The sequence below is a fragment of the Pantherophis guttatus genome, chromosome 4, assembly GCF_059756535.1.
Source record: "Pantherophis guttatus breed Tessera chromosome 4, ASM5975653v1, whole genome shotgun sequence".
NCBI lineage: Eukaryota > Metazoa > Chordata > Lepidosauria > Squamata > Colubridae > Pantherophis > Pantherophis guttatus.
Genome location: NC_142066.1, coordinates 101,854,735 through 101,880,703, shown reverse-complemented (window position 1 = coordinate 101,880,703; position 25,969 = coordinate 101,854,735). Strand labels below are relative to the sequence as shown.

The window sequence follows — 25,969 nt, the reverse complement described above, 5'->3', positions numbered from 1 at the left end:
CGGAGCAGCGGCTGGGGATATGGGGCATCTCATCCGCTCCATCCCAAAAGTAAAAGAAAAACTTTTGGGACTCTGCAGAGAGTTCTACCCACCCCTGCCGGCTCTATCTCCGTTTCCTCATGGGGACGGAGTTTTTTCGAGCCGCCGTTCCGTTGTGAAGGCGGCTCTGACAGGCAGTGGAAGCTGACGATCCCAAAGGAACGTCTGGCGGCGGCCAGCAGCAAACAGGAAGTCTATATATTTTCTTTACTATTTTTTTCTGGTAGGATACCCAATAGGAACGGCTCAGGTTTTAAATCAATATATTGTTGGATCATTTCTTCTAACCATGTTTTAGTTCTGCTCCAATAATCTCTGCCTTCTGAACATGTCCACCATGTACAATAGTAAGATCCTGGTATTTGATGGCATTTCCAACATTTAGTTGATTTATCTTTAAACATTTTTACCAATTTTTCCGGAGGTGTATGCCATCTATAAAACATTTTATATTGATTCTCTTTATATGCAGTGGACATCGTTAGTTTATAATTCCTTTCCCATAACTGTTGCCATCTATCAAGCTCAATTGAATATCCACAGTTTTTTGCCCAAGCTATCATTGTGTTAACTTGCAAAGCTTTCAAGTTGCCATGAGCAGGAGGAAGGGAGAACTGATGGAGTTGATTGATTTCCCTAACTGAAACTACATTCCACAGCAATCAGTAGGAGAGTGTTGGGTTTCACAGTCAGCCAAAGTGGTTAATTGGAGAATGTGATTTATGACGCAGCAAGGGAGGAGGGAAGAGACAGGGTCATAGGGGAATGTAAATCTATGTGGGATTAGTTCTAATCCGAATATTGCCGAAATGGTGCTCCTAATAAATGCCTGTATTTCTTTTGAAGTTTAGCTCATGGCTCAAGAATTAATTAGGGCATCTTTCAGAAACTTCACACATTGTTTCCTTTACTTGCTCTTCTTCTAATTCAATACTAAGCAGAAGGTTGTAAATTTTTAAAATTATTTTATCCTCTGTTTCCGTGAATATCCTATCCAAGTCTGTCATTTCTAAATAAAAACCATATAATTTTACATCTTTTTTATATCTTGTTTGTATTTGCATATGAGTATACCAATCCATCACAATCCCTTGTTCTTCTAGTTCTTGTTTCCCTTTCAATTCCCCCTTATCTGTTAGTAAACTTTGTATCTAAAAATATTTCTAAAATTAACAATATTTGGGTGTATCAATGCTTCCATTATTGATAACCATATTGGAATTTTCAAGTAGCAGTTTATTTTATTTATTTATTTATTTATTTATTTATTTTTCAATTTATATACCGCCCTTTTCCCTAAGGACTCAGGGCGGTGCACAGCCAGAATTAAGAACATAAACTACAAATATTAAGAACAATTAAAATATATATAAATTTGGCCCAAAAATTTAAAAATCACAAACCAATTAAAACATTTTAAAAATTTAAAAATTTATTCTTAAGCCAGCCCGGCTTGCTGGAAAAAGTGGGTTTTAAGGGCACGGCGGAAGGCACTGAGGTCTTGGATTCTCCTTATCTCTGGGGGCAACTGATTCCAGAGGGTAGGTGCCCCCACAGAGAAGGCTCTCCCCCTGGGGGTCACCAGCCTACATTGTTTGGCTGATGGCACCCTGAGGAGGCCCTCTCTGTGGGAGCGCACGGGTCGATGGGAGGTCGTCGGTAGCAGCAGGCGGTCTCGAAGATAGCTAGACCCTATGCCATGGAGCACTTTAAAGGTGATAACCAACACATTGAAGCGTACCCGGAAGGCCACCGGGAGCCAGTGCAGCTTGCGCAGGAGCGGTGTTACATGGGAGCACCATGCTGCTCCCGTCACTACCCGCGCTGCTGTGTTCTGGACCAGCTGGAGCCTCCGGGTGCCCTTCAAGGGGAGCCCCATGTAAAGAGCATTGCAGTAGTCAAGGCGAGAGGTGACGAGGGCGTGAGTGACTGTGCACAGGGAATCCCGATCAAGAAAGGGCCACAACTGGCGAATCAGGCGAACTTGATAAAAGGTCCCCCTGGTTACAGCCGTCAGATGTTCCTCCAAGGACAGCTGCATATCCAGGAGGACTCCCAGATTGTGAGCCCTTTCTGTGGGGGCCAAAGACTCGCCCCCAATAGTCAGTGATGGAGTCAACTGACTATAACGGGATGCCGGGAGCCACAGCCACTCAGTCTTGGAAGGGTTGAGCTTGAGCCTGTTCCTCCCCATCCAGATCTGCACAGCCTCCAGGCACTGAGACATCACTTCAAGGGCATCGTTGGGGTGGCCTGGGGTGGAGATGTACAACTGGGTGTCATCAGCGTACTAGTGGTATCTCACCCCAAAGCCACGGATGATCTCGCCCAGCGGCTTCACATAAATGTTGAACAGAAGGGGCGAGAGGACCGATCCCTGCGGCACTCCACAGATGAGTTGTCTCTAATCTTCTCCCACACTAATAACAATGCATTTCTTACATAGTGTCTATGAAAATACGTATGCATCTTACTTCTACCATACCATATAAATGCATGCCATCCCAATTGTAAATCATGTCCTTCCAAAATTAGTAGTCTTATATTTCTTAATTTGATCCATTCTTTCATCCAAGTCAACACTGCTGCCTGATAATATAATTCCTAGTTCAGCAATCCAAATCCTCCCCATATTCTCACATCTTGTAGCATCTTTATATTAATTCTCACTTTTTTTCCTGCCGTATAAACTTCCTCATTATTTTATTAAGGTGTTGAAAATAAGTATTTTCAATTTTTATTGGAATTGTGTGGAATAAAAACAATAATCTCAGTAGTATGTTCATCTTAATTATTGCAATCTTTCCCATAAGTGATAGCTGCAAAGTTTTCCATTTTTCCAAGTCTTTCTCAATTTGTCTTTTTAAGTGATAATAATTGTCCTCTTTTATCATTACACATCTTGAAGTTAGTTGTATTCCTAAGTATTCCACTTTTTTCACAATTTGTATATCTAATTTCTCCCTTAATTTTCTTTTTTGTTTTTCTATAGTATTTTTCACCAATATTTTTGTTTTTTCTTTATTTATTTTTAAACCTGCTACCTCTCCATATTACTCTATTTTTCCTAATAGTTTAGGGCCTGTCCTTTGAGGTTCCTCCAGGATAAATACTAGGTCATCTGCAAAGGCTTGTAGTTTATATTCCTTTTTTAAAATTTCCATCTATTTTATTTCTTCATTCCATCTTATATTTCTATTTAGTACTTCTAAAGTCAACACAAATAACAATGGGGATAATGGACATCCTTGCCTTGTGCCTTTTGTTATATTAACTTTTTCTGTCATCTCTCCATTCATCATTAACTTAACTGATTGTTTGTTGTAGATTGTTTTTATTCTTCTGCGCATGCTCCAACATGGCGATGCCGGCCTGAGTCGCTGTCAGGACGGGCAGCATTTTGGGGGTTTCGGAGTCTCCTGGGGCTGTCAGTACCATCGGCAGCCCCACCCCCGCCCGGGAGAGTTTCCCCTCAACCCGTTGAGGGCTTTTTCGCCCTCCGGAATGCTTGGGTGAGGGGAAGGCAAAGAAGAACGCCGCGGGAGGCTGCAGGACGCCGCGAGGCGTGCCGCGAGGCGCCCCGTGAGGAGGATTAGGGAAATTGGCTGCAGCGATGCCGGCTTCTTCCCCGCTCGCTGGTCGGCGGCTGTCAGAACAGCGGCGACGACGTAGCAGGACCAATGGTGCCGATGGTGGACTGAGGGCGTTCTGGCACTGGCGGTGGAGTTGAAGAGTTGCAGCGGCAATGGCAGCCGCTGCGCAGCGATTGGGAGGGGATGTTTAGCTGGATAAAAATGGCTGCGAAAAAGGGTGAGGTGGAGGTTGTTGGACATTCGATGCTGGCGGAGAGGCGAAGCGGAGGTCGCCAACGGAGGCATGATATGGCTCAAATGACGAGGGGATGGAAAGATCTGGGGTTGGAGAGTCCGGTGGATGGCTCTGGGATGGGGCCTCCATGGGTGGCCTCTCCTCCCCCTCCTCCCCCCCCTTTCTGGCCCTGTTATCGGCCTGGGAGTCAGCCTTCCTCCCCCCCCTCACCCTCTCCTCTCCCTTGTGTATACATCTATCCTCCTACGGAATTACTGGGCAACTACTGGGCAGCTTTATTTGTACTCCGCTTCAAATCAAATCATATTAATTACTTCCATCGAAACTCCCGGCAGATGGGGACTTGGACAGTATTTTGTGGACCCTGAGGGAAGTTGGCTGTTTGAACCATCTTTTATCAGAAGGGATGATACCATCAAATTCCTTGCCTTTGGACATCTGGCCAACCACTGTGAGAGGGTGGCTGGGAAAAACTTTTCTCCCGCTGACTGTATAAACCAACTCCTTCCGCTGCTGTGAGAGAGCAGGGGATTCCGGGTTGCTGCTTATAAAAAGACCTTCTGTCCTAGGACTCTGTGGACCCACCAAACTGCCTTCCCATTCTGATTTTACTTGATGTACTCGGCGGCGGAGCTATGTGCACTGCGAGACTCCCCCCTCTCGCAGGTTTGGCCCTCCACTCTATCGAGGGCCTACCTTAATGACGGGCTTTGGAACCCCGAGAGGTGGCATGGTGCGAGAAGGGGGTTGAGGGTTTTTTTAGCTAAATTTTTAACCAAAATTTTAAGGGGACCCGGGAGGAAGGGAGGGGGTTGTAAAAGTGGACCCGGGGGGGTTCAGATAGCAACTGAGCGGGGTGATGGGTCGATTGGCTGCAACAGAGGGGTCGTGAAAGGAAATTTAACCGGGGAGCAGGGGGACGATAGGAAGGGCTGTGTAATTGAAACAATGAGTGGGAGGGGCAGGTATGACGGGCGCAGGGGGCCATATCATGTGCTGGGGGTGCGCACACGCTGTTTACAAGTAATTATGCACCCCGGCCCCCAATGCGCGACTCGTGTCCTGGGTTGTGCAGAGTCTCAGGCCCAGGGTCCGCGGCTGATGTTGTGTAATGCCAGGTCGGTTGTTAATAAAGCCCCCCTCATTTGTGATCTTATTTTAGAGGGGGGTGCGGACCTGGCAGGTATTACGGAGACCTGGTTGGGCCAAGAGGGGGGGGTCCCCCTCATTGAAATGTGCCCACCAGGTTTCTGTGCATTTCATCAGCCAAGGGCCCAGGGGAGGGGTGGGGGAGTGGCGGTGATTATTAGGGAGAGTCTTTGTCCGAGGGAGACCACTGTTCCTCAGATAGCCGGATGTGAGTCCCTCTTTGTGAAGTGGGGCCGTGGGGTGCAGATGGGTTTGCTGACTGCGTACCTGGCTCCCTGCCACGTGGCAGCGACCCTGCCCGAGCTACTCGACGTCATTGCCGGGGTGGCGGTTGACACCCCCAGACTTATTGTCATGGGGGATTTCAACCTTCCGTCTGCGGGTGAGGCGTCAGAGGCGGCTCGGGAGTTCATGGCTTCCATGACGGCCATGGACCTGACCCAGTTAGTTCAAGGCCCGACTCACATAGGGGGACACACTCTGGACCTGATTTTTGTCTCTGGTCAGTGGTTGAATGATCTTGGTAGAGGGGACCTAGACATCAAACCCTTGTCATGGACAGATCATTCGCTCCTTCACTTGGACTTTCCTACCGCTTTCCCCCGCCGCAGGGAGACGGAACCGACCAAATGGTTCTGTCCCAGGTGCCTGATGGACCCCGAAAGGTTCCTGACGGAGCTTGGGCCGTTTCCTGAGACTCTGGCACACGATTCGACTGAAGAGCTGGTGGCCGCCTGGGAGAGTGCAGCCACCAGAGCTTTGGACCGCGTCGTGCCTTTGCGGCCTCTGACCCGATGCCGATCTCAATTGGCTCCTTGGTTCTCTGAGGAGCTGAGAGAGATGAAGCGTCGGAAAAGACGCCTAGAGAGCATTTGGAGGACTAGTCAATCTGATTCCGACCGGACACAGGTGAGGTCTTATATCAAGACCTACCTAGTGGCGATAAAAGCGGCAAAATCTAACCATTTTTCCGCTCTTATCGCATCTGCAGAGAACCGCCCAGCCGCCCTGTTTAGGGTGACCCACTCCCTTCTTCGGGGGGGAGTGCGGGAAGATCCCTTGCAAGGCCGCGCTGAGGATTTTGTGCAATTCCTGCATGATAAAGTCGCTCGGATTCGGGATGGCTTGGACTCCGATTGGATGAGTCCAGGGGAGGAGACAGGGGCAGGCCTTGAGAATATTATCTGGGAGGAGTTTGATCCTGTGGCTCCCGAGGATGTGGACAGGGTTCTGGGTAGGATTAGTGCCGCCACATGTTTATTGGACCCGTGTCCCTCCTGGTTGGTACTGGCCTCCCGGGAGGTTACACGAGGCTGGCTCCAGGGGATTATAACTGCTTCTCTGAGTGAGGGTGCCTTTCCCGCCGCCTTGAAAGAGGCGGTGGTGAGGCCCCTCCTCAAGAAGCCTTCCCTGGACCCGGCTGAATTAGCTAACTACCGTCCGGTCTCCAACCTTCGTTTTGTGGCGAAGGTTGTTGAGAGTGTGGTGGCACGACAACTGCCCGGGCACCTGGATGAAGCTATCTATCTAGACCCGTGCCAGTCGGGCTTCAGGCAGGGGCACAGCACAGAAACGGCATTGGTCGCGTTGGTGGATGATCTCTGGAGGGCTCGGGACAGGGGTTGCTCCTCTGTCCTAGTCCTATTAGATCTCTCAGCGGCTTTTGATACCATCGACCATGGTATCATGCTGCGGCGGTTAAGAGGGTTAGGAATAGGGGGCACCGTTCTGCGGTGGTTCTCCTCCTTCCTCTCCGACCGCTCGCAGTTCGTGTTGGCAGGGGGGCAGAGGTCGACCTCGAGGCATCTCGCATGGGGAGTGCCACAAGGGTCGGTCCTCTCGCCCCTTCTGTTCAACATTTATGTGAAGCCACTGGGTGAGATCATCCGTGGTTTTGGGGTGAAGTGTCATCTGTACGCTGATGATACTCAGCTGTACATCTCCACCCCAGACCACCCCAACGATGCCCTTGATGTGATGTCTCGCTGCCTGGAGGCCGTGCGGGTCTGGATGGGGAGGAACAGGCTCAGACTCAACCCGTCCAAGACCGAGTGGCTGTGGCTGCCAGCGTCCCGATATAGTCAGCAGGTGCCATCGCTGACTATTGGGGGTGAATCTTTGCCCCCCACAGAGAGGGCTCGCAATCTGGGTGTCCTCCTGGACGCACGGCTGTCTTTAGAAGAGCATATGACGGCCGTGGCCAGGGGGGCCTTTTATCAGGTTCGCCTGATCCGCCAGTTGCAGCCCTTTCTGGACCGGGACGCCTTGCGCACGGTCACTCATGCCCTTGTCACCTCCCGGCTGGACTATTGTAATGCTCTCTACATGGGGCTCCCCTTGAAGAGCACTCGGAGGCTCCAACTGGTCCAGAATGCGGCCGCGCGGGTGGTTATGGGCGCAACTCGTTGTGCCCGCGTGACACCCCTCCTGCGCGAGCTGCACTGGCTCCCAGTGGTCTTCCGGGTGCGATTCAAGGTGTTGGTTACCACCTTTAAAGCGCTCCATGGCATAGGACCCGGGTACCTTCGAGACCGTCTTCTGCCACCAATAGCCTCCCACCGACCAGTCCGCTCCCACAGAGAGGGTCTCCTCAGGGTGCCATCAGCCAAGTTATGTCGGCTGGCGACACCCAGGGGGAGGGCCTTTTCTGTGGGAGCCCCAGCCCTGTGGAATGAACTGCCCCCGGAAATACGCAAGATCTCCGACCTCCGAGTGTTTCTGTTGCGCACTGAAGACCCTGTTGTTCCGCCAGGCAGGGCTATCAACTTAATAATTTTAATTGGGGTATTTTAAATGTTTGGGGTTTTAAATCGGCCAAATCTATGTAATTATTTTAATTTTTAATTATTGTTGTGTGTTGTGTTTTTAAATTGGCTGTACACCGCCCTGAGTCCTTCGGAAGAAGGGCGGTATAGAAATAAAATTATTTATTTATTTATTTATTTATTTATTTATTTATTTATTTATTTATTTATTTATTTATTTATTTATTTATAGTGTTCATAAATCTCTCCCCGAAGTCCATTATCTGTAATTGCTTTATCATAAACTACTAATTCATGTTGTCAAAAGCTTTCTGTGTATCTAGAAACATCATCACCATTTGTTTTTCTGAGTGTATCTCATAATATTCCAAGGTATTCAAAATTATCCTCATATTGTTTCTAATTTGCCTTTTAGGTAGAAACCCATTTTGGTCCATATGAATAAATTCATTTAATATTCTCTTTAATCTGTTTGCCATTATTGAAGCAAAAATCTTATAATCCACATTTAATAATGAAATCTGTCTATAGTTTTTTTATTAATTGCAAATCTGAATCTTCTTTAGGCATGAGTGGAACATAGGCCTCCATCCACCAATCTGGCATTTTTGCTTTCACTAAAAGTTCATTAAATAGTTCCAGCATTACATTGCTTAACACCTCTTGAAATATCTTATATAATTCCACTGATAGTCTACCTGGACCTGGTGTTTTCCCATTTTTTTGTTTTTTAATCGCTTCTGTTAACTCCATCATTGTTATTTTTTCTTCTAATTTTAATTTTTGAATTTTAGGTAGGTCTGATTCTTCTAAAAATTTTGTTATCTTCTCCTCAGATATCTTCTCTTGATAATAAAGCTTTTCATAATAATTTTGAATTATTCTCTTCTTCACTTCTATAATGTATTTTCCTGATTTCATCTTGTAGATATTTTATTGCTTTATTTTATTTATTGAATTTATATACCGCCCTACTCCCGAAGGACTCAGAGCGGTGAACAGCCAAAAGATAAAATACATATAATACAAATGTTAAAAAATCATTAAAATACAATTAAATAATTTGGCCCAGAAAACAAAATTTAAAAACTCCAATTATAAGACAAATTTAAAATTTAAAAAATTTAAAAAACAATTTAAAAAAGAGGTTAGGCCAGGGCGGCCTGCTGGAATAGGAATGTTTTAAGGGCACGGCAGAAAGCACGCAGATCAGTGATCCTCCATATCTCCGGGGGGAGCTCGTTCCAGATGGCTTTGTTCTCCTTCTCTTTTTTTATTTTATACACTAACCATCTTCCCGGTTTATTCACATTTTCAAAAACGTTCTGTTTGGATGCTCTTAATTTATTTGCCAAAAATTCTTGTTCATTCAAATTTATTTTGCATTTTTTCATTTCCATTTGTTTCTTAATTTTATTACTTTGTGTATCTTTTTGTAATCCTTTCTCTAATTTCTTGTACTCCTCTTCCAATTTCTTCTGTATTTGTCTTTTCTTTTTATTCTTTTTTCCTGAATATCTTATTGCCAAGCCTCTAATATATGCTTTCATTATATCCCATACATTCTGAAGTGATGTATCCTCCTTTTTGTTTATTTTAAAAAAGAACTCTAATTCCTTTTCCATATTCTGTTGAAATTCTTTTTCATTTAAGATAGTTTGATTCAGTGTCCATCTTGTCTTTTTCCTCTGTCCTTTCTGTATTATTGTTATTGGATTGTGGTCCCCCCAAATATTTGTTTCAATGTTTACTTCTTGTATATTATCTATAAGATCTATTGAAATCCATATCATATCAATCTTCAACCACGACAAAAGTCTATTTGAATAAAAGGTATATTGTTTTTCTTTCAAATGTCTTTGTCTCCAAATATTTTGAATATTTTATTTTTCAATCATTGTGAAAAAAGATTTTAGAAGGGTTTTTCTGGGTTTCTTGTTTATCTTTGTTGTTTTATAGTCCAACTCCACATCCATTATGGCATTAAAGTCACCCATTATACATATATGTTCATAGTCCAATCCTAAAATTTTCCTGTATAATTTCCCATAAAATTCTTCTTGTTTATCATTTGGTACATATAGCACTATCAAAAGTATTTGTTTAGAATTCATTCTTATTTCCACCATTAAAATCCTATCTTCTTCATCCTCAAATATTAATTTGGGCTCTAATTTTTCTTTAATATATAAAACTACTCCCCTTTTGCTTTGTTGTATCAATGAAGTAAATACGACTCCTAATTTTGGATATTCTAATACTCTTATATGTTGCTTTCTAATATGTACTTCTTATAAACATGTAATATCCATCTTTAGCCTATTTAATTTATTTAAGATTCTGTTACTTTTTGTCATCGAATTCAGTTCATTTACATTTATTGATATTGCTTTTATTTCTTCTTCCATATTTTACTTTACTTATTACTAGTTTTTAATTTCATCGCTCTCGTCTCTCTTTATTCCTTTGGATCTTTTGATCTTGCTCCTTCTCTTAGTGCTCTTTTTCCTGTTTCTTTGTGCTTTCTTCTTTACCTTTTTCTTCGTCTTTATGTTTAATCTCTCTTGCTACTCCCAGTTGATCCTCTAATAGTCAACAGAATTGTTCATAAAATAGCGTCATTTTTTCAATTGAATCTAATCTATGTCTTTGTTCTTGCCATATCACCAAGATTCCTTCTGGTATTAACCATCTGAAACTCACTCCTTTTGTTGTTAATTTTTTTTTGTTAAGAATTGATATTTTTTCCTCAAATCTCTAACTCTTCTGAGTATTTGTCTCAGTACTATTATTTCTTTGTCTTTGTACTTCAATGCCTTACTTCTTGTTGTTTGTAGTATCTCTGTTTTTAGTGCTTTCTTTGTGAATCTTACGTGTACTTCTCTTGGTAATTTGTTTCTCATTGCATATCTTGTATGTACTCTAAAAACCTTGTTAATTCCATTTTATTTTATTTTATTTTTATTTATTAGATTTCTATACCGCCCTACTCCCGAAGGACTCAGGGCGGTGCACAGCCAAACAATAAAAACACATACAATACAAAATTTAAAAAATAGAATAAAATCAAATTAAATAATTTTGGCCCCGACAAATTTAAAACCCCAAACTTTTAAAACCAATTTAAAATTGAATATATAAATACTAAAAAATATTTAAAATTTTAAAAATCTTTTATAAAAGAGGGGGGAAAATTAGGCCAGGCCGGCCTGGTGAAATAGTAAGGTCTTTAAGGCGCGGCGGAAGGTGCGCAGATCCGGGATCTTCCGTATCTCTGGGGGGAGCTCGTTCCAGATAGTAGGTGCCCCCACAGAGAAGGCTCTCCCCCTGGGGGCCGCCAGTCGGCATTGTTTGGCTGACGGCACCCGGAGGAGCCCCTCTCTATGGGAGCGTACCGGCCGGTGGGAGGCTATTGGTGGTAGTAGGCGGTCCCGCAAGTACCCGGGTCCTAAGCCATGGAGCGCTTTAAAGGTGGTAACCAAAACCTTGAAGCGCACCCGGAAGACCACCGGGAGCCAGTGCAGCTCGCGCAGGAGAGGTGTTACATGGGAACGCCATGTCGCTCCCATTACCACCCGCGCGGCCGCACTCTGCGCCAGTTGGAGCCTCCGGGTGCTCCTCAAGGGGAGCCCCATGTAGAGAGCGTTGCAATAGTCCAGGCGGGAGGTGACAAGGGCATGAGTGACCGTGCGTAAAGAGTCCCGATCCAGAAAGGGACGCAACTGGCGAATCAGGCGAACCTGATGAAAAATCCTCCCGGTCACGGCCGTCAAGTGCTCTTCTAAAGACAGCCGTGAGTCCAGGAGGACGCCCAAGTTGCGAGCCCTCTCCGTGGGGGCCAATGATTCGCCCCCAATAGTCAGTGATGGCGTCAACTGACTATATCGGGACGTCGGAAACCACAGCCACTCAGTCTTGGATGGGTTGGGCCTGAGCCTGTTCCTCCCCATCCAGATCCGTACGGCCTCCAGGCACCGGGACATCACTTCAAGGGCATCGTTGGGGTGATCCGGGGTGGAGATGTACAGCTGGGTGTCATCAGCGTACTGATGGTACTCCACCCCGAAACCACAGATGATCTCGCCCAGCGGCTTCACATAAATGTTGAACAGGAGAGGCGAGAGGACCGACCCTTGCGGCACCCCACATATGAGGGGCCTCGGGGTCGACCTCTGTCCCCCTGTCAACACAGACTGCGACCGGTCAGAGAGAAAGGAGGAGAACCACCGCAACACAGTGCCTCCCACCCCCAACTCTTCCAACCGGTGCAGCATGATACCATGGTCGATGGTATCAAAAGCCGCTGAGAGATCTAACAGGACCAGGACAGAGGAGCACCCCCTGTCCCGAGCCCTCCAGAGATCATCAACCAACGCGACCAATGCCGTTTCCGTGCTGTACCCGGGCCTGAAGCCCGACTGGAACGGATCCAGATACGTCGTTTCATCCAGGTGCTGGGGGAGCTGTTGCGCGACCACACTCTCAACAACCTTCGCAACAAAGCGAAGATTGGAGACCGGACGATAATTTACCAACATTGCCGGGTCCAGGGAAGGCTTCTTGAGGAGAGGCCTCACCACCGCCTCTTTCAAGGCGGCGGGAAAGTCACCCTCACTCAGCGAAGCGTTTATAATCCCCTGGAGCCAGCCTCGTGTCACTTCCCGGGAAGCCAGTACTAACCAGGAAGGACACGGGTCCAATAAACAAGTGGTCGCGTTCAGTCTACCCAGAATCCTGTCCACGTCCTCAGGGGTCACAGGATCAAACTCATCCCAGATAACATTCTCAAGACCTGCCCCTGTCTCTCCCCCTGAGACTACCCAGTCGGAGTCCAAATCTTCCCGAATCTGAGTGATTTTGTCATACAGATACTGAACAAAATCCTCGGCTCTACCCTCCAAGGGGTCCTCCCGCGCTTCCTGGTGGAGCAGGGAGCGGGTCACCCTAAAGAGGGCGGCCGGGCGATTATCTGATGACGCAATAAGAGCGGCAAAATAACTACATTTCGCTGCTTTTATCGCCACTAAGTAATTCCTAATGTGGGATCTTACTAGTGTCCGGTCAGATTCAAGAAGACTGGCCCTCCAACTACTCTCTAGGCGTCTTTTCCGGCGCTTCAACTCCCTCAGCTCCTCGGTAAACCAAGGAGCCAATTGAGATCGGCGCCGGGTCAGAGGCCGCAAAGGCACGACCCGATCCAGAGCACCAGCAGCCGCCCTATCCCAGGCGGCCACCAGGTCTCCAGTCGAGGCGTGTGCCAGAACCTCAGGAAATGGCCCAAGCTCCGTCTGGAATCTGTCAGGTTCCATCAGGCGCCTGGGGTGGAACCATCTGACCGGCTCCGCCTCCCTGCGGCGGGGTGCAGCGGTTCGAAAGTCGAGACGAAGGAGAGAGTGATCTGACCATGACAAGGGTTCAGTAACTATATCCCCTATATCAAGATCCCTCAACCACTGTCCAGAGACAAAAACCAGATCCAGCATGTTTCCCCCTGTGTGGGTAGGGCCATGAATTAACTGGGTCAGGTCCATAGCTGTCATGGAAGCCATGAACTCCCGAGCCATCTCTGACGTCTCACCCACGGACGGCAGGTTGAAATCCCCCATAACCATAAGCTTAGGGGTATCAACCGCCACCGCGGCGAATCTTCTCCTTGGATTCTTCCATAACTTCTGCCAACATATCAGCAATCACCTCTGGTAGGTTTTCTCCTTTTTCCTCCTCTATATTTTGAAATCTTAGATAATAATCAGAACAGTCCATTTCCAATGGAATTATTGTTTTTTCTTGGTTTTTATCAACTGATATTAGCTTTTCTTCTAATTCCTCAACTTTCTTTTCTGTCATTTCTCTACTTTTTGAATTCTTTCTTCATTTTTCCCAATCAATTCTTTCATTTCTTTTAAGTCCTGTTTCAAATCATCATGAAGAGATTGTATGAGATTTTTTAACTCCATTGTCTCTGAAGTTTTTTGTGTTTCTGTCGATGAGGGGCTTGCTGCTGGATGTAGATGTGCTGTAAGTTTCTTCATTCCGATGCTATCTAGGATAAGTTCGTAATATGCTTTTAATTTATTTGTAATCCAGATGTCTAATCCTCCCCGATGGTTGGATTAGAAAAAAATTAAAAAGGAAAAAATAAAAAGGAAAAACAACTCAATCACACACCTCCAAAATAAAATGCAAAAAATATTCCAGCAATAAAAAAAGAAGAGAAAAAAAGCCACCAAAAAAAAAGTAAAGACCAAGAGAAAAAATAAAAACAAAAATTTAATCCAAACAAAAAAATTTCTTCAGGTTCTTCTTGCCTTAATCCACCTTCTCAGTCCATCTCTTTTCAAATCCAATAGCAAGGGAGAGAAAAAGAACAACAATATATTTTTAAAAAAAAACAAGAAAGGAAGAAAAAAAAACTGTCAAATTATCCACTCCTTATTTCATTTAATAACTATTAAAAAGTAAAGAAAAAAAAGCAGGAACATAAAAGATATCCAATACTTATCCACCACAGCAAAACCTAGACACAGTACTTCAAAGCATTCAAAAAAGATAAATAAGGGAATAAGCAAAGAAAATAAAAATTTGAAAAGTAAAAACAAAGTTAACAATCCAATCCTTCTCTCTTGTACATCTGCTTTCTTATCCTTCCAGTCAGAATTATCAAGGTCAGCTTTAAAACTAAAGTTAATTGAGTCTTTTTTCCCCTTCTTTTTTCTTCTGCCACTAGATGGCACTGCAAGCTAGTTCAGTCAATAAAGCAAAGCATTTTCAGCGTTCCAAATTCTTTACTGTTTTTAATTAATTCTGTTCAAACTTTAGTTCACCATTATTTACAACTATTTCATCTCCTTACCAAAATAATAATAATAATAATAATAATAATAATAATAATAATAATAATAATAATAATAATAATAATAAAGTTCAGACTTCTCAAGTTAGTTAATCCTAATTTTTAAAACAGTTCCCAAATTCTTCCTTTTCTCCTCCAAAAAGAAAGTTTCTTTTTGCCTTGGATTTTCGCTTTCCTCGCCACCCAATGCTGGATGTGAGAGCCGAATACACTCCCACTCCCACTCTTCACTCACACCCTCTTTTCCAATCTGTTCTCTTGCAAGTGGGTTTGAAGGGAAACTTTTTTTCAGAAATAAAAATTTTCCTCACCTTGGTGACACACGCTGTCTTCTTATTCTTTCCTCCATTGCGGCTGTTCCAGCTTCTTAGCAACTTCTATGATCACTTTCTCCTCAGTTTGAGGAGCTTCTCCTGACCAACCAGGGAGTTTGCGATCCCCCTGTGCTGGTCAGTTCATGCTCCTCTTGTTTGTCGTCCCTATAGGACGACTTAGGTCACTTGATGTAAAGAGTGAAATATGGGAGGTAAGTTAAAAATGAACAGGATTCAAAGCACCAAACTGGGTGAGAGATGTTGGATAGACAGAAAAAGTCTTTTAATAAAGGATGACATGATTAAAAGTTAGAATAGAGATAGAAATAAGAGGAAGAGGGAATATTACTGTATACATTTTTACATAATAAAATAAAAACAATAACAAGAGGGAAGCTTAGAAATTGAATGGCGGTATTATTATGTATAATCAAATAATATGGTGAGTGGCATTAGAGCAATATATTAAACCATGGAATAATTAAATAATGATAAACTACAACTTAATATAAATGTGCATTATTATTAGAAATATATGTTGGTTGAATGTAATAACTATTAGTTATTAGTTTTATTTGTATTAGAATGTATGACACCCAGCTGCCACACTGTTCATGCATTGATATGTATATGTAAAATAAAATAAAAAACTTGAAACAAAAAAACCTTTTTGGGTTCTATAATCTCCAAGGATTTGAAATGGACATCTAACACTAGAACTATCATTAAAAAGGCACAACAAAGAATATTGTTCCTGTGTTAACTAAGAAAGCTCAGACTACCCAAGGAGTTGCTGATACAGTTCTACAAAGAAATTATTGAGTCTGTCATTTGTACTTCTCTAACTGTCTGGTTTGGCACAGCAACCAAACAGGACAGGTACAGACTTCAGCGGATAGTTAGGACTGCAGAAAAAACAATTGCAACCAGTCTGCCTTCCACTGAGGACCTGTATACTGCATGGGTTAGAAAGAGGACTGAGAAAATATCTATTGTATAAACCCCTCACATCATGGACATAAACTGTTTCATCTCCTCTCCTCAGGATGCCGCTATAGGACATTGAATACCAAAACAACTAGACGCAAAGGAAGTTTTTTCCCTTGTGCCATCACTCTGCTGAACACCTAATTACCACAATACTATAGTACTGTCATATGTCTAAAGATATTTACCCATGTAATATGGCTCTATTACTATTATCCTTCTCATCTTTTCTATTATATTTTCTATGGATAACTTATGATTATATTACTTTATTGTCTGTATGTACACTATGAGCTTATATCTGGACCCTAATTCCTTGTGTGTCAAATAAAGTATTCTATTCTATTCTATTCTATTCTATTCTATTCTATTCTATTCTATTCTATTCTATTCCATTCTATTCCATTCCATTCCATTCCATTCCATTCCATTCCAAATTTAAGTCTGCTTCTTTAAATGTCATCCAAAAGCAAAACTTATTCACGTCAAAAATGTGAGAGAATGTGAGAGAAAAAATGTGAGAGAAAAAGATGATAGAAACCAGTGTAATATTGCCAAAAGATATGTATTTATTCTCTCCATTCTCCATCATTATTCATCAATGTTGAAACAATTCACCCTAAATCCATTGCTAATTTATATAATATCCTAAGAAATATGGGTCCACAAAATAGAAAGTTGAATTGCTACACAGATTCTTGCATGGCATAAATAATTAAATAACTTCTCACATTGGAGTAAGTGCTCTCTTCCTTGACTAATTTTGGAGGGGAAAATCCCCTCTTTTTACAAGCAGTTGCTCTACAGCAGGGATCCCCAAACCCTGGGTTGTGGCCCACTACCAGGCTGCAGCCTGTTTGAAACTGGGCTGTGTGACAAGCATGCATGCATGCATGGACCTCCACTTGTACGAGAGGCAGCCAGGTGCAAGTATGCAAACTTCCACTCATGAGAACAAAGGATGCTTGAGAAGAGTGCATGTGTGCTCACATGTGAAGCTCCATTTATGTGAATGGAACTTCATGCATGACTACTGTCCACTCATGCGAATGGAGTTTTGCATGCGAGCACAAGCGCTTGCCGCGAGCACAAGTGGAACTTCATTCTTGAGCGCAAGCATCCTCCACATACATGAAGCTCCATTAGTGCGAGCAGAGGATGCACACACCTTCCACTCACACTAATGGACCTGTGTGCTTACATGTGCTGCCGCCCGCACACACACACGCCCCACATTGGGCTGAGCTGCCAAGGTGGAAAGGTTGGGTACCGCTGCTCTACAGGGTTGCTCTAAAGATTTATTTCTTATGTAACTTATCTGGTCCTCTGGATAGCTTTGGTGTTTAGTGTACAGCAATAATTAAATATACTGCTACAGTACTTTCATAGTACATTATGGTATTGAAATTAGATTCAACTTAAGTATACCAGTTTTATATCTTTTTATAGGGAGAGTTTGGTGATGCTGGAATGAAGGGTGAGAGAGGATTACCTGGACTAGGTGGGCTAAGGGTTTGTATTAATCTATTTACCTCCAATGTTTGTCCCTGCTACTATTTTATATTTTTGCTGATCTGCTGTTTTCATAATTTTCAGTTAAAAGCAAGACTGGGTTGCAGTAGCATTAGATTTGGACATAAAGTATCTTTTGAAAGTCTCCATCAGATTCATGGACAGAGAAATTAAGTGGCTTCTCCAAATTTGTCCAGGAGAAATTCTTCAATATTTTCTCAGGGATAGAATTCCCCCTCTAATGATGATATAAACAACACTCATAAAAATTCCTGTGTGGTATCACCATTTTGTATGTGTGTGTGTGTGTAGTGTTTGTCTGTGTGAACAGTCAAGATGGCATATAACAACAGGAATACTGCAATAGCACATGCAGTTGTAGACCACATTCTTCTTCTTTTTTTTTACTGTGCCCCCAGGGATAACCATGGTTTTCCTTATATTATCTTTACATGCAATATAATCCTCCCAGAGTTACTTTGCAGAATGAGATGAATGACATATAAATTTAATAATTAAATAAAAATAAATGTAATAGAGGAGTGAAAAGTTCAAGAACCTTCAGCTGTTGGATGATGACTATGAAAGGTGGAATATTCACACTACCCATTGCCTATTGTTAACAAAATAAGTGCAATAATATCACTCATCATCCACCTGAATTTTACTACTTTTCTCTTCTTTAAAAGAATCTGCAAAGCTGGTAGGAAAAACATGCAAGATAATTTATTTTCCCATTCATGTTGGGGAATCTTCCCCAATCTTGTGACATCCAAATGCAATGAGAAAACTTGATAAAGTTAAGCAGTCAAATCCACCTTTTATTAATGTGTAGTTGTGGTGAGCACAAAAATCCTAAATAATATAGGTTAAAATTTTATTTTAGGGGGATAGTGGTGCAATTGGATATGGTAAGCTGGGAAATAAAGGAATAAAGGTAAGTAAGTACAGTAAGGACTCTTAAATGAAAACCAGACTTTCAATTATCATCGGATTGAATAGAAATAAAACATTTCATTTTAGAGATAAGAACAAAATATAATATATTTTTGTGCACCAATTATGATACTTTATTATCTTTCCACTTTGGAAAATTGGGCAAAAAATTGTGCAGTAGTTTTGGTATGTTTGCATGCTTAATTGTCAAGCATTCTAGCATAGTGAAAAATGTTTCAATGGTTCAAACCAAATTTAGGGTTTGTGGAAGTGTTGAAGGCCAACACAAATAAAGCAATTTGGGCATAACTCTGTTCATTCATTCAGGTATGATGAGATGTTTAGATTTCTTTTGGGAAGAGAAAATATTGCAGTTTTCAAGCAATTTTTATTTTAGGATTCAAAATCCATTTTGGGATGGGTTTTTTGTCTCAGATTACTGGGAAACTGTTTCAGGATTTGCGGCAATTTTTAAACCAAAAAATTATGGAGCTAAATAATAGTTTCAATTGTTTAAGTTAAAAAATAATATAATGTTAAAATAAATTGAAGGATAATTTTTAATCAGATAAGAAATCATAGACTTTCAAAATTAGATTGTAGAATAGACAGAAAGAAATTGTTATTTATTTACTTATTTTAAGGGGAAATTCCATAATCAACTGTAATATGAAGACCATAACATATTCCCCAGATCTGTCTCAGAATTAGCAGGAGTTTGGGGAAAGGGAAAGTAGATTTTTTTTTCTCCTCTTCTTTTTTTCTCACTTCTTACAGTGTAAAAAAAGTCATGTTTCATGTTGAATAAAATCTTGAATAGAAAATAAATAGGATTGTCTGGCACAATAAGGAAAAATTTATACGTTCAAATGAAGGGATATTTAGATGAATTCGGAGACCAGAAATATCTGATAAGCATTTTTCCATTGAGATGCTTGGGGTTTTTTAAATATTTTTTGCATCCTTTATTCAAAAAATAAATTTTCTTCTTTCATTTGTGTGTTATAGGGGCAAAAAGGATTTCCTGGCAATGTAGGGCAGGAGGTAATGAATGTTCCAAAATGAAAATAAAGAAGACCGTTTTGATTATCTAGTGTAACTGCATAGAATACAAATAAAATTAGACAACAATGAAGAGTCTCTTTGTGGTGGAAATAAATTACCATATTTTTCAGAGTATAAAATGCACCCTTTTCCCCCCTAAAAGAGGCTAAAAATTTGGGTGCGTCTTGAAGACCCTGTTGTTCCGCCAGGCCGGGCTATCGACATGATAATTTTAAATTGGGGTATTTTAAATTTTTGGGGTTTTAAATCGGCCAAATCTATTTAATTATTTTAATTTTTAATTATTGTTCTGTCTTGTGTTTTTAAATTGGCTGTACACCGCCCTGAGTCCTTCGGGAGAAGGGCGGTATAGAAATAAAATTATTATTATTATTATTATACTCAGAATGTAGCTTTTTCGAAGCTTTTTTTTCAGTCCTAATGAGGCACTAATGAGGCACTAGCAAGTGAAGCGATCTCCCCGTGCTTTGCTTGCTTTTCTCATTGCTGCTTCCTCTCAGCTGTGCCTTAGAAGCTGTTTTTTATCCCCAAGCAGGGGATAAAAAACCAGCAAACTAATGTGCTGAAGCTGACCAGACTAAGGTCACTAGCTGGATGAATACCTGGTAAGCAGATTTTTTCCCCCTGTTTTCCTCCCCAAAAACTAAGCTGCGTCTTATACTCGGTATAAATACGGTATTTAGTCCTACAGGCTAAATCTTGTTAAGAAGAATAAAAAAATCTTAACAAAGTAATTCAGTGATTCAACTTGGGTGTCATCTTATTCAGATCCATGACCAGTACTATCAGCTCATCAATACCTGAATGTAACTTCTCTTTTTGGTCCCACCTAGCCCTGATCTGCATTTTAATGCATATTTACAGAGTTTATATGGCTACCTATTTATACATTGATTCTGGATGGTTCATAAAAATCCATTAAAACTAAAACTAAAACAACTAAAAACAAAAGTACTTTTTATATCAGGTGCCAGATCAAACAGCCCCCAGATGAACTGGTTGATGAATCTTTGCATTACAGAGGACATTTTTCACCATATTTGAGCAAAACAGCATGGTGGCTTTTTTTGGGGTGGGTGGGTGGAGATAGCCTGGTAGTGCAGTTGTAGTATAACAGCAATTTGATTCTGGTAGTGGCATAGGTTTTGTGCTAGTTTTGGATTTAACATTTTAATAAATATTTTGTATTTGTAAAAATTCTTACAATTTATGTCTATTTAGAAATATATTTCACTGAGCTTAATAAATTTCCAGACAAATTAAAATATAGTTGCTCTGTTAAGGTATTTTTTACAAATCTTGCAACAATCAGAAGTGTCTAATAATAATTTCATTTTCAAATTTATATTTTGTTTTTTAAACTTATTTAATTTAGGGTGATGTTGGCAATCCTGGAATTCCAGGAGAAATTGGATTAAGAGGAATGCAAGGGCAAAAGGCAAGTAATTAATATATAATCTAAATTATATAAAAGTAATTCATAGTAAGAAGATATTATGATTAATAATAAATCCAACTATATCTGTAAATGCTACTTTCAACGGAAGGTCTGTTGCAGTATGACATATAAAACTGTTAAACAAGCAGGCAAAAATAATAATTAAAGGATTTAGGGCTTCCATACACTTTTATGAAAACTACTTTTTAAGATGCCCCTTGATTGCAAAAATGGCTTACAAAATGGAGAGAATTTGGTAAATATTAGATACAAATCTAAATTCCCTTGGATTCATAGAATTAATTGCATATCTCTTTAAATGATAGCCATAAAGAATCAGAATTTTTGTTGATGTTATATAGTAACTTTAACTTATCAGTTCCAATCACTTACTGGCTTTCATTAGCATAACTCACTTATAATTTCCAGAATGGGTGATTGATTTTTTTTTTTAATGGTAGATTCTCCATTATCATTGTTTTCAGGGTCCTGCAGGTGCCACCGGCCAAAAAGGAGCATTAGGAAAACATGGTCCTCTAGGTCGGCGGGTATGCAAATTTATACAATTTTCTGTAATTAACTTTATTTTCAGGGAAACATGTATTTCAGAAAGATGCAATAGTAATTTGTAAAGTAAGTGACCTCTGTAAGTTTCCTTTTTTATGTCACTATGGCAAATGCATCTATTCTTTTCTGATTGTCTGTGCTCATGGAGATGGACTTTTACTTAGGCCTAGGATGGATAATACTCTGGTGGTATGTATCACTGGAGCTATTTGGTCTGGGTAGCTGAGCTCCTCCAGTCACACTGTACAGTTTTCTACTGAAAACCAATGAAGCAATTTCCCTAATGTTTTAGTGAGTAATAGACAAGAACAGTTCTTTACGCTTTAGAATAGGTTTTAAATTTTATTACATTAAAACAAATCCTAATCTCCCTGCAAAATAAAAATAACAAAAACAAAACCTCCCAGGCCAGTTCATAATTTCCTATTATCATTGTTATTATTTTTATTTCTATTAATCTGCCCTTTCAAAGATCATTTTTCTTAATTTTTCTTCTGTATATTTTAGGTTGGTTTAAATCACCAATTTATTTGGTGATTACCCTTATCTTGTAGTCTTATATAACATAATGGGAGAGTGGTGAAATATTTTTATCCTTGCATGTCTGGGCTGGCTTGAGCTAAATTTTAAATTGATTTTAAATTGGGTTGTTTTAATTACGGCCAAAATATTTAATTATTTTAATACTGTTTTTAAATTTTGTATGCTCTGTTTTTACTTAGGCTGTGCACCGCCCTGAGTCCTATTGGAGAAGGGCGGTATAGAAATTTAATTAATTAATTAATTAAATAAATAAATAAATAAATAAATAAATAAATAAATAAATAAATGTATCATTCTTTTTATTAAAAAGAATTTATTTAATTCATTTTATTTGATTTTAAATTTTGTATATCTATGTGTTTTATTTTATGGCTGTGCACCGCCCTGAGTCCTTCGGGAGTAGGGCGGTATAGAAATTCAATAAAATAAAATAAAATATTATGCTTTGAATTTGTGATGTGATTTCTATTATCAGAAGAAAAGGAATAATTTCAGCATGTTGGCTTTGGATGATAGAACCTGAAGCCAGTGGTGGGATTCAATTTTTTTAACAACCGGTTCTGTGGGCATGGCTTATTTGGGTGGGCATGGCTTGGAGGTCATGTGACCGGGTGGCCATGGCTATATGTATAGGGATTACAAAAGTGCGAGGAGTCAAAAATAACTTTTTCAGCCCTTTGAGAAGTCCATATGCAGATAGGGACTACCCAGAGGGCTGAAAAAAGTGATTTCTGACAGTTCCTCGCACTTTTGACCATTCCTCGCACTTATGACAGGTCATCATTTATGCCCATTGTAGCATTCTTAACAACCGTGTCACTCATTTCACAACTGCTTCTCTTCACCATGGTGACAAGATAGGGTGAAAAACGTAAAATGTGAGGGCAGTCGTAAGTGCGAGGACTGGTCAAAAATGTGAGGACCAGTCAAAAATAACTTTTTCAGCCCTCTGAGTAGTCCATATGCACAAAAGAACTACCCAGAGGGCTGAAAAAAGTGATTTCTGACAGGTCCTCCCATTTTTGACTGGTCCTCGCACTTATAACTGGTCATCATTTATGCCCGTTGCAGCAGTCTTAACAATCGTGTCACTCATTTCACAACTGCAGTGCTTCATGTGATTGGGTGGGCGTGGCCAGGCGGTCATGTGGCATCGCTTCTTTGCCTTAATGACAGTTTGCTGCAATGGTCATAAGTGTGAGAAACGGTCATAAGTCACTTTTTCCAGTGCCATTGTAACTGTTGTAAATCAAGGATTACCTGTAGAAAAATACAAAAAGCTTCTTTGATTGCAAAAAGCTGCCCTAAATACCAATCATTAGATTAGAAATACTTGCAAACTGGAGTTACAAATCAGGGAGGGTGCCAGAGCACCTTGAGGAATTAAAATAGCTAAAATGCAATGATAACTATCAGCAGCCAACTCTTGCTCATAAAGTGAAACCCTTTAGCAGAGAGGACATTTAAGCTCTCCAGAATGAAGCAAAGGAGCAGAGTATCTGTTGGTTGTTAAACCAATTACCAGAACAAATAGTTACAGAACTAGTCAGATTTCCAAAGCTGCTTCTTTTCAGGAACAGAGATTAACATTTTTCCTTCCAAACAAAGCTGAATAGGGAAAATTATCCCACCATTAAACACAGGATTAAACATCACCAAGCACAGAATTAAACTTCACCAAAAACCCGTTTTAGACCAAAAGTCAGAAAGGGTATGTAAACTGACATTTGAATGTCAATCTTTCTATCTAGCCAAGAAGTCTTGCTGAATGTCATTCATCTTGGTTCCTTGTCATTAAAAGCTTCTGCTTCATTACTCAATTATTTCTTCAAAGTGCTGATCATTGCACCCTGGCTGGAAGAACTCCAACAGCGGAGTATTTCCTCCCAACAGCAGAGTAAAAAGCTTAAAACAACCCTTTCCCTTTAAGAAAGTCAAGCAAAAAAAAAAACACCTCCGAGAACCTCCGGAACCTGAAGTGACAGTAAATCTAGGCATACTGCCGGAGAGGCAGTTTCTGTAAGCAGGGCAATAAAGATTAGGCTAGGAAACAACATCAAGTGTTGTAATTCCTTACAGAATTAACCCTGTAAAGTGGAAAAAAACAAAAGGAGATTTCTTTTAACAACCGGTTCTCCAAACTGCTTAACTACTTAACTATTTAACAACCGGTTCTACTGAACCGGTGTGAACTGGTAGAATCCCACCACTGCCTGAAGCCCTATATAAAAGCATCATATTAAAGAGCTTGAGGTAGATTAAGGAGATAGATATATTGATTTATTTAACATTATTCAACATTTAATGGAGCACTGACTATTTAACTCAATTCGCAATTCAGCCTTCCCTCAAAATCAGAAAATTAAACATGAATCTTAATCATGAATTAAAAATTACATTAAAAGCATATTAAGGTCTCACTCACAAGAACTGTTATAAATGACTCTTACATTGATTGCAATTCTATATTCATGGTTGTTTTAATTCCTATTTAGTACATTTGGGTGGTGCTTCTGAACATATGCACTATGTTTTCGGATCTTGCTGTTCTTAACCTCAGATGTTCATACAGCAAATGTGAATGCTAGAATAGTTGGGGGCATGTATGTTTGGTTTGTGCTAGTTTAATATAATTGTTTGGCTTTGAAGTATGTTGTGTTTATAGTTCCTAAATGGGGCATTTCATAATTCCAAGATATAGAAACAGTAACAAATAACCAGGCTGAATGAGAATTTTGCTGTAGTTATCTCTGATTATTGTATCTCTATCATCTTCATTATCCATTGTTCTTATGCATGCAAAGACATTTTTTAATATTCTATTCAAATATATTATGTTTCTCTCTCTCCCTTCAGGGTAACAAAGGATTCAAAGGCATGGCTTCCTTTTCAGTAAGCATTTACTATGGCTAACTTATATATTAAAACTATTTACAGAAACATTTATTCAGATCATCCATAGTCTTTAATTTCTCCTTTTTTCATTTTACAGCCATGTGAACTCATTGCTTATATTCGGAAGCATAGTTGTAAGTATCAATTTGTAACATAATAATTGTCTTGAGCAAACATTCAATTAGCTGGAGTGTTTTCCATTCTAATAAATACAGTTGGATTCTATATGAATGAGCAGCTTTAAATTGAAAGAAGCTAGATGTTGAGTAGTGGGTGCAGACAGAGGACACAAGACACGTCCGGCAGTTCAACAGCTTTATTCAGCTCCAGTAACAGCAATGGCAATGCGAGGCACGGCAGCCCTTTTTAAACCGGAGCTGTCTGTGGCTTCAGCCACTGACATGCACTTAATTTTCCAATCCCAGGAGCTACTGGCTCCTGATTGGTCCCTGTGCCCGTTTATTCAATACTTAACACCCCTTCCCTCTAGGCTGGCACTGACCAATCAGGCTCTTTTCAGACAATGTAACCACACAAGTAGGCGGGTCGCTTTTGGGCATGACTTCACCTGCGCAGTTCAGTTGACTCTGTGATTTCACAGTGAGAGGTTGGGGTCTGTGTCTCTCCCGTGGGCACTCCTGGAATTCTCTTGAACTTGGCCAATGGCGTGGGCCTATCTTTATGGATATTTATTTCTTCATTCCTCTGCTGGACTGGTGGACTGTCTCTGACTTCGGGAACTCGTTGTTGGACATCAGATAAGTGCCCATTGATTCTATTTGGGTTTGAGTGTTGTTGTGCATTTGGTTGTGTATTGTGTAGGCCTGGTCTATTCCTGTGGTTTCTGTGTGGTGTTTCCTCTCTCACTCCTGGGTTTCCTCTTGTGTCTCGTGTTCCTTTCTAACTATTCAGCCTCTGAGTTGGTCTATGTGTCTTTTCCACCCTCGGCTGTCCTCTGTTTCTATTCTGTATGATAATGGGCCTGTGATTTGGATTATTTTCGCTGGAACCCAGAGGGAGTTTCCGCTGAAATTCTTCTCATACACCTTATCTCCCACTCGGAACTGTCTATATTTAC

At 41.0% G+C, this 25,969-nt stretch overlaps 1 protein-coding gene and 1 long non-coding RNA gene across 2 annotated transcripts in view; both read left to right on the top strand.

Annotated features, from left to right (window-relative positions):
* LOC132709591 (uncharacterized) overlaps positions 1 to 20,898 on the top strand; it is a 66,197-nt gene extending 45,299 nt beyond the window's left edge. The window contains exons 17-20 of the mRNA XM_060683754.2: positions 17,385 to 17,447; positions 18,334 to 18,384; positions 19,392 to 19,427; positions 20,824 to 20,898. Of these exons, the coding sequence (XP_060539737.2) occupies positions 17,385 to 17,447; positions 18,334 to 18,384; positions 19,392 to 19,427; positions 20,824 to 20,898 (225 nt within the window). The remainder of the gene's footprint in view (positions 1 to 17,384; positions 17,448 to 18,333; positions 18,385 to 19,391; positions 19,428 to 20,823) is intronic.
* Positions 20,899 to 21,370: 472 nt separating this feature from the next.
* On the top strand, positions 21,371 to 25,039 carry LOC148114266 (uncharacterized). The gene is made up of 3 exons (XR_015734249.1): positions 21,371 to 21,434; positions 24,853 to 24,888; positions 24,989 to 25,039. It is a non-coding gene; the product is annotated as an uncharacterized LOC148114266 (long non-coding RNA).
* The last annotated feature ends 930 nt before the right edge of the window (positions 25,040 to 25,969 follow it).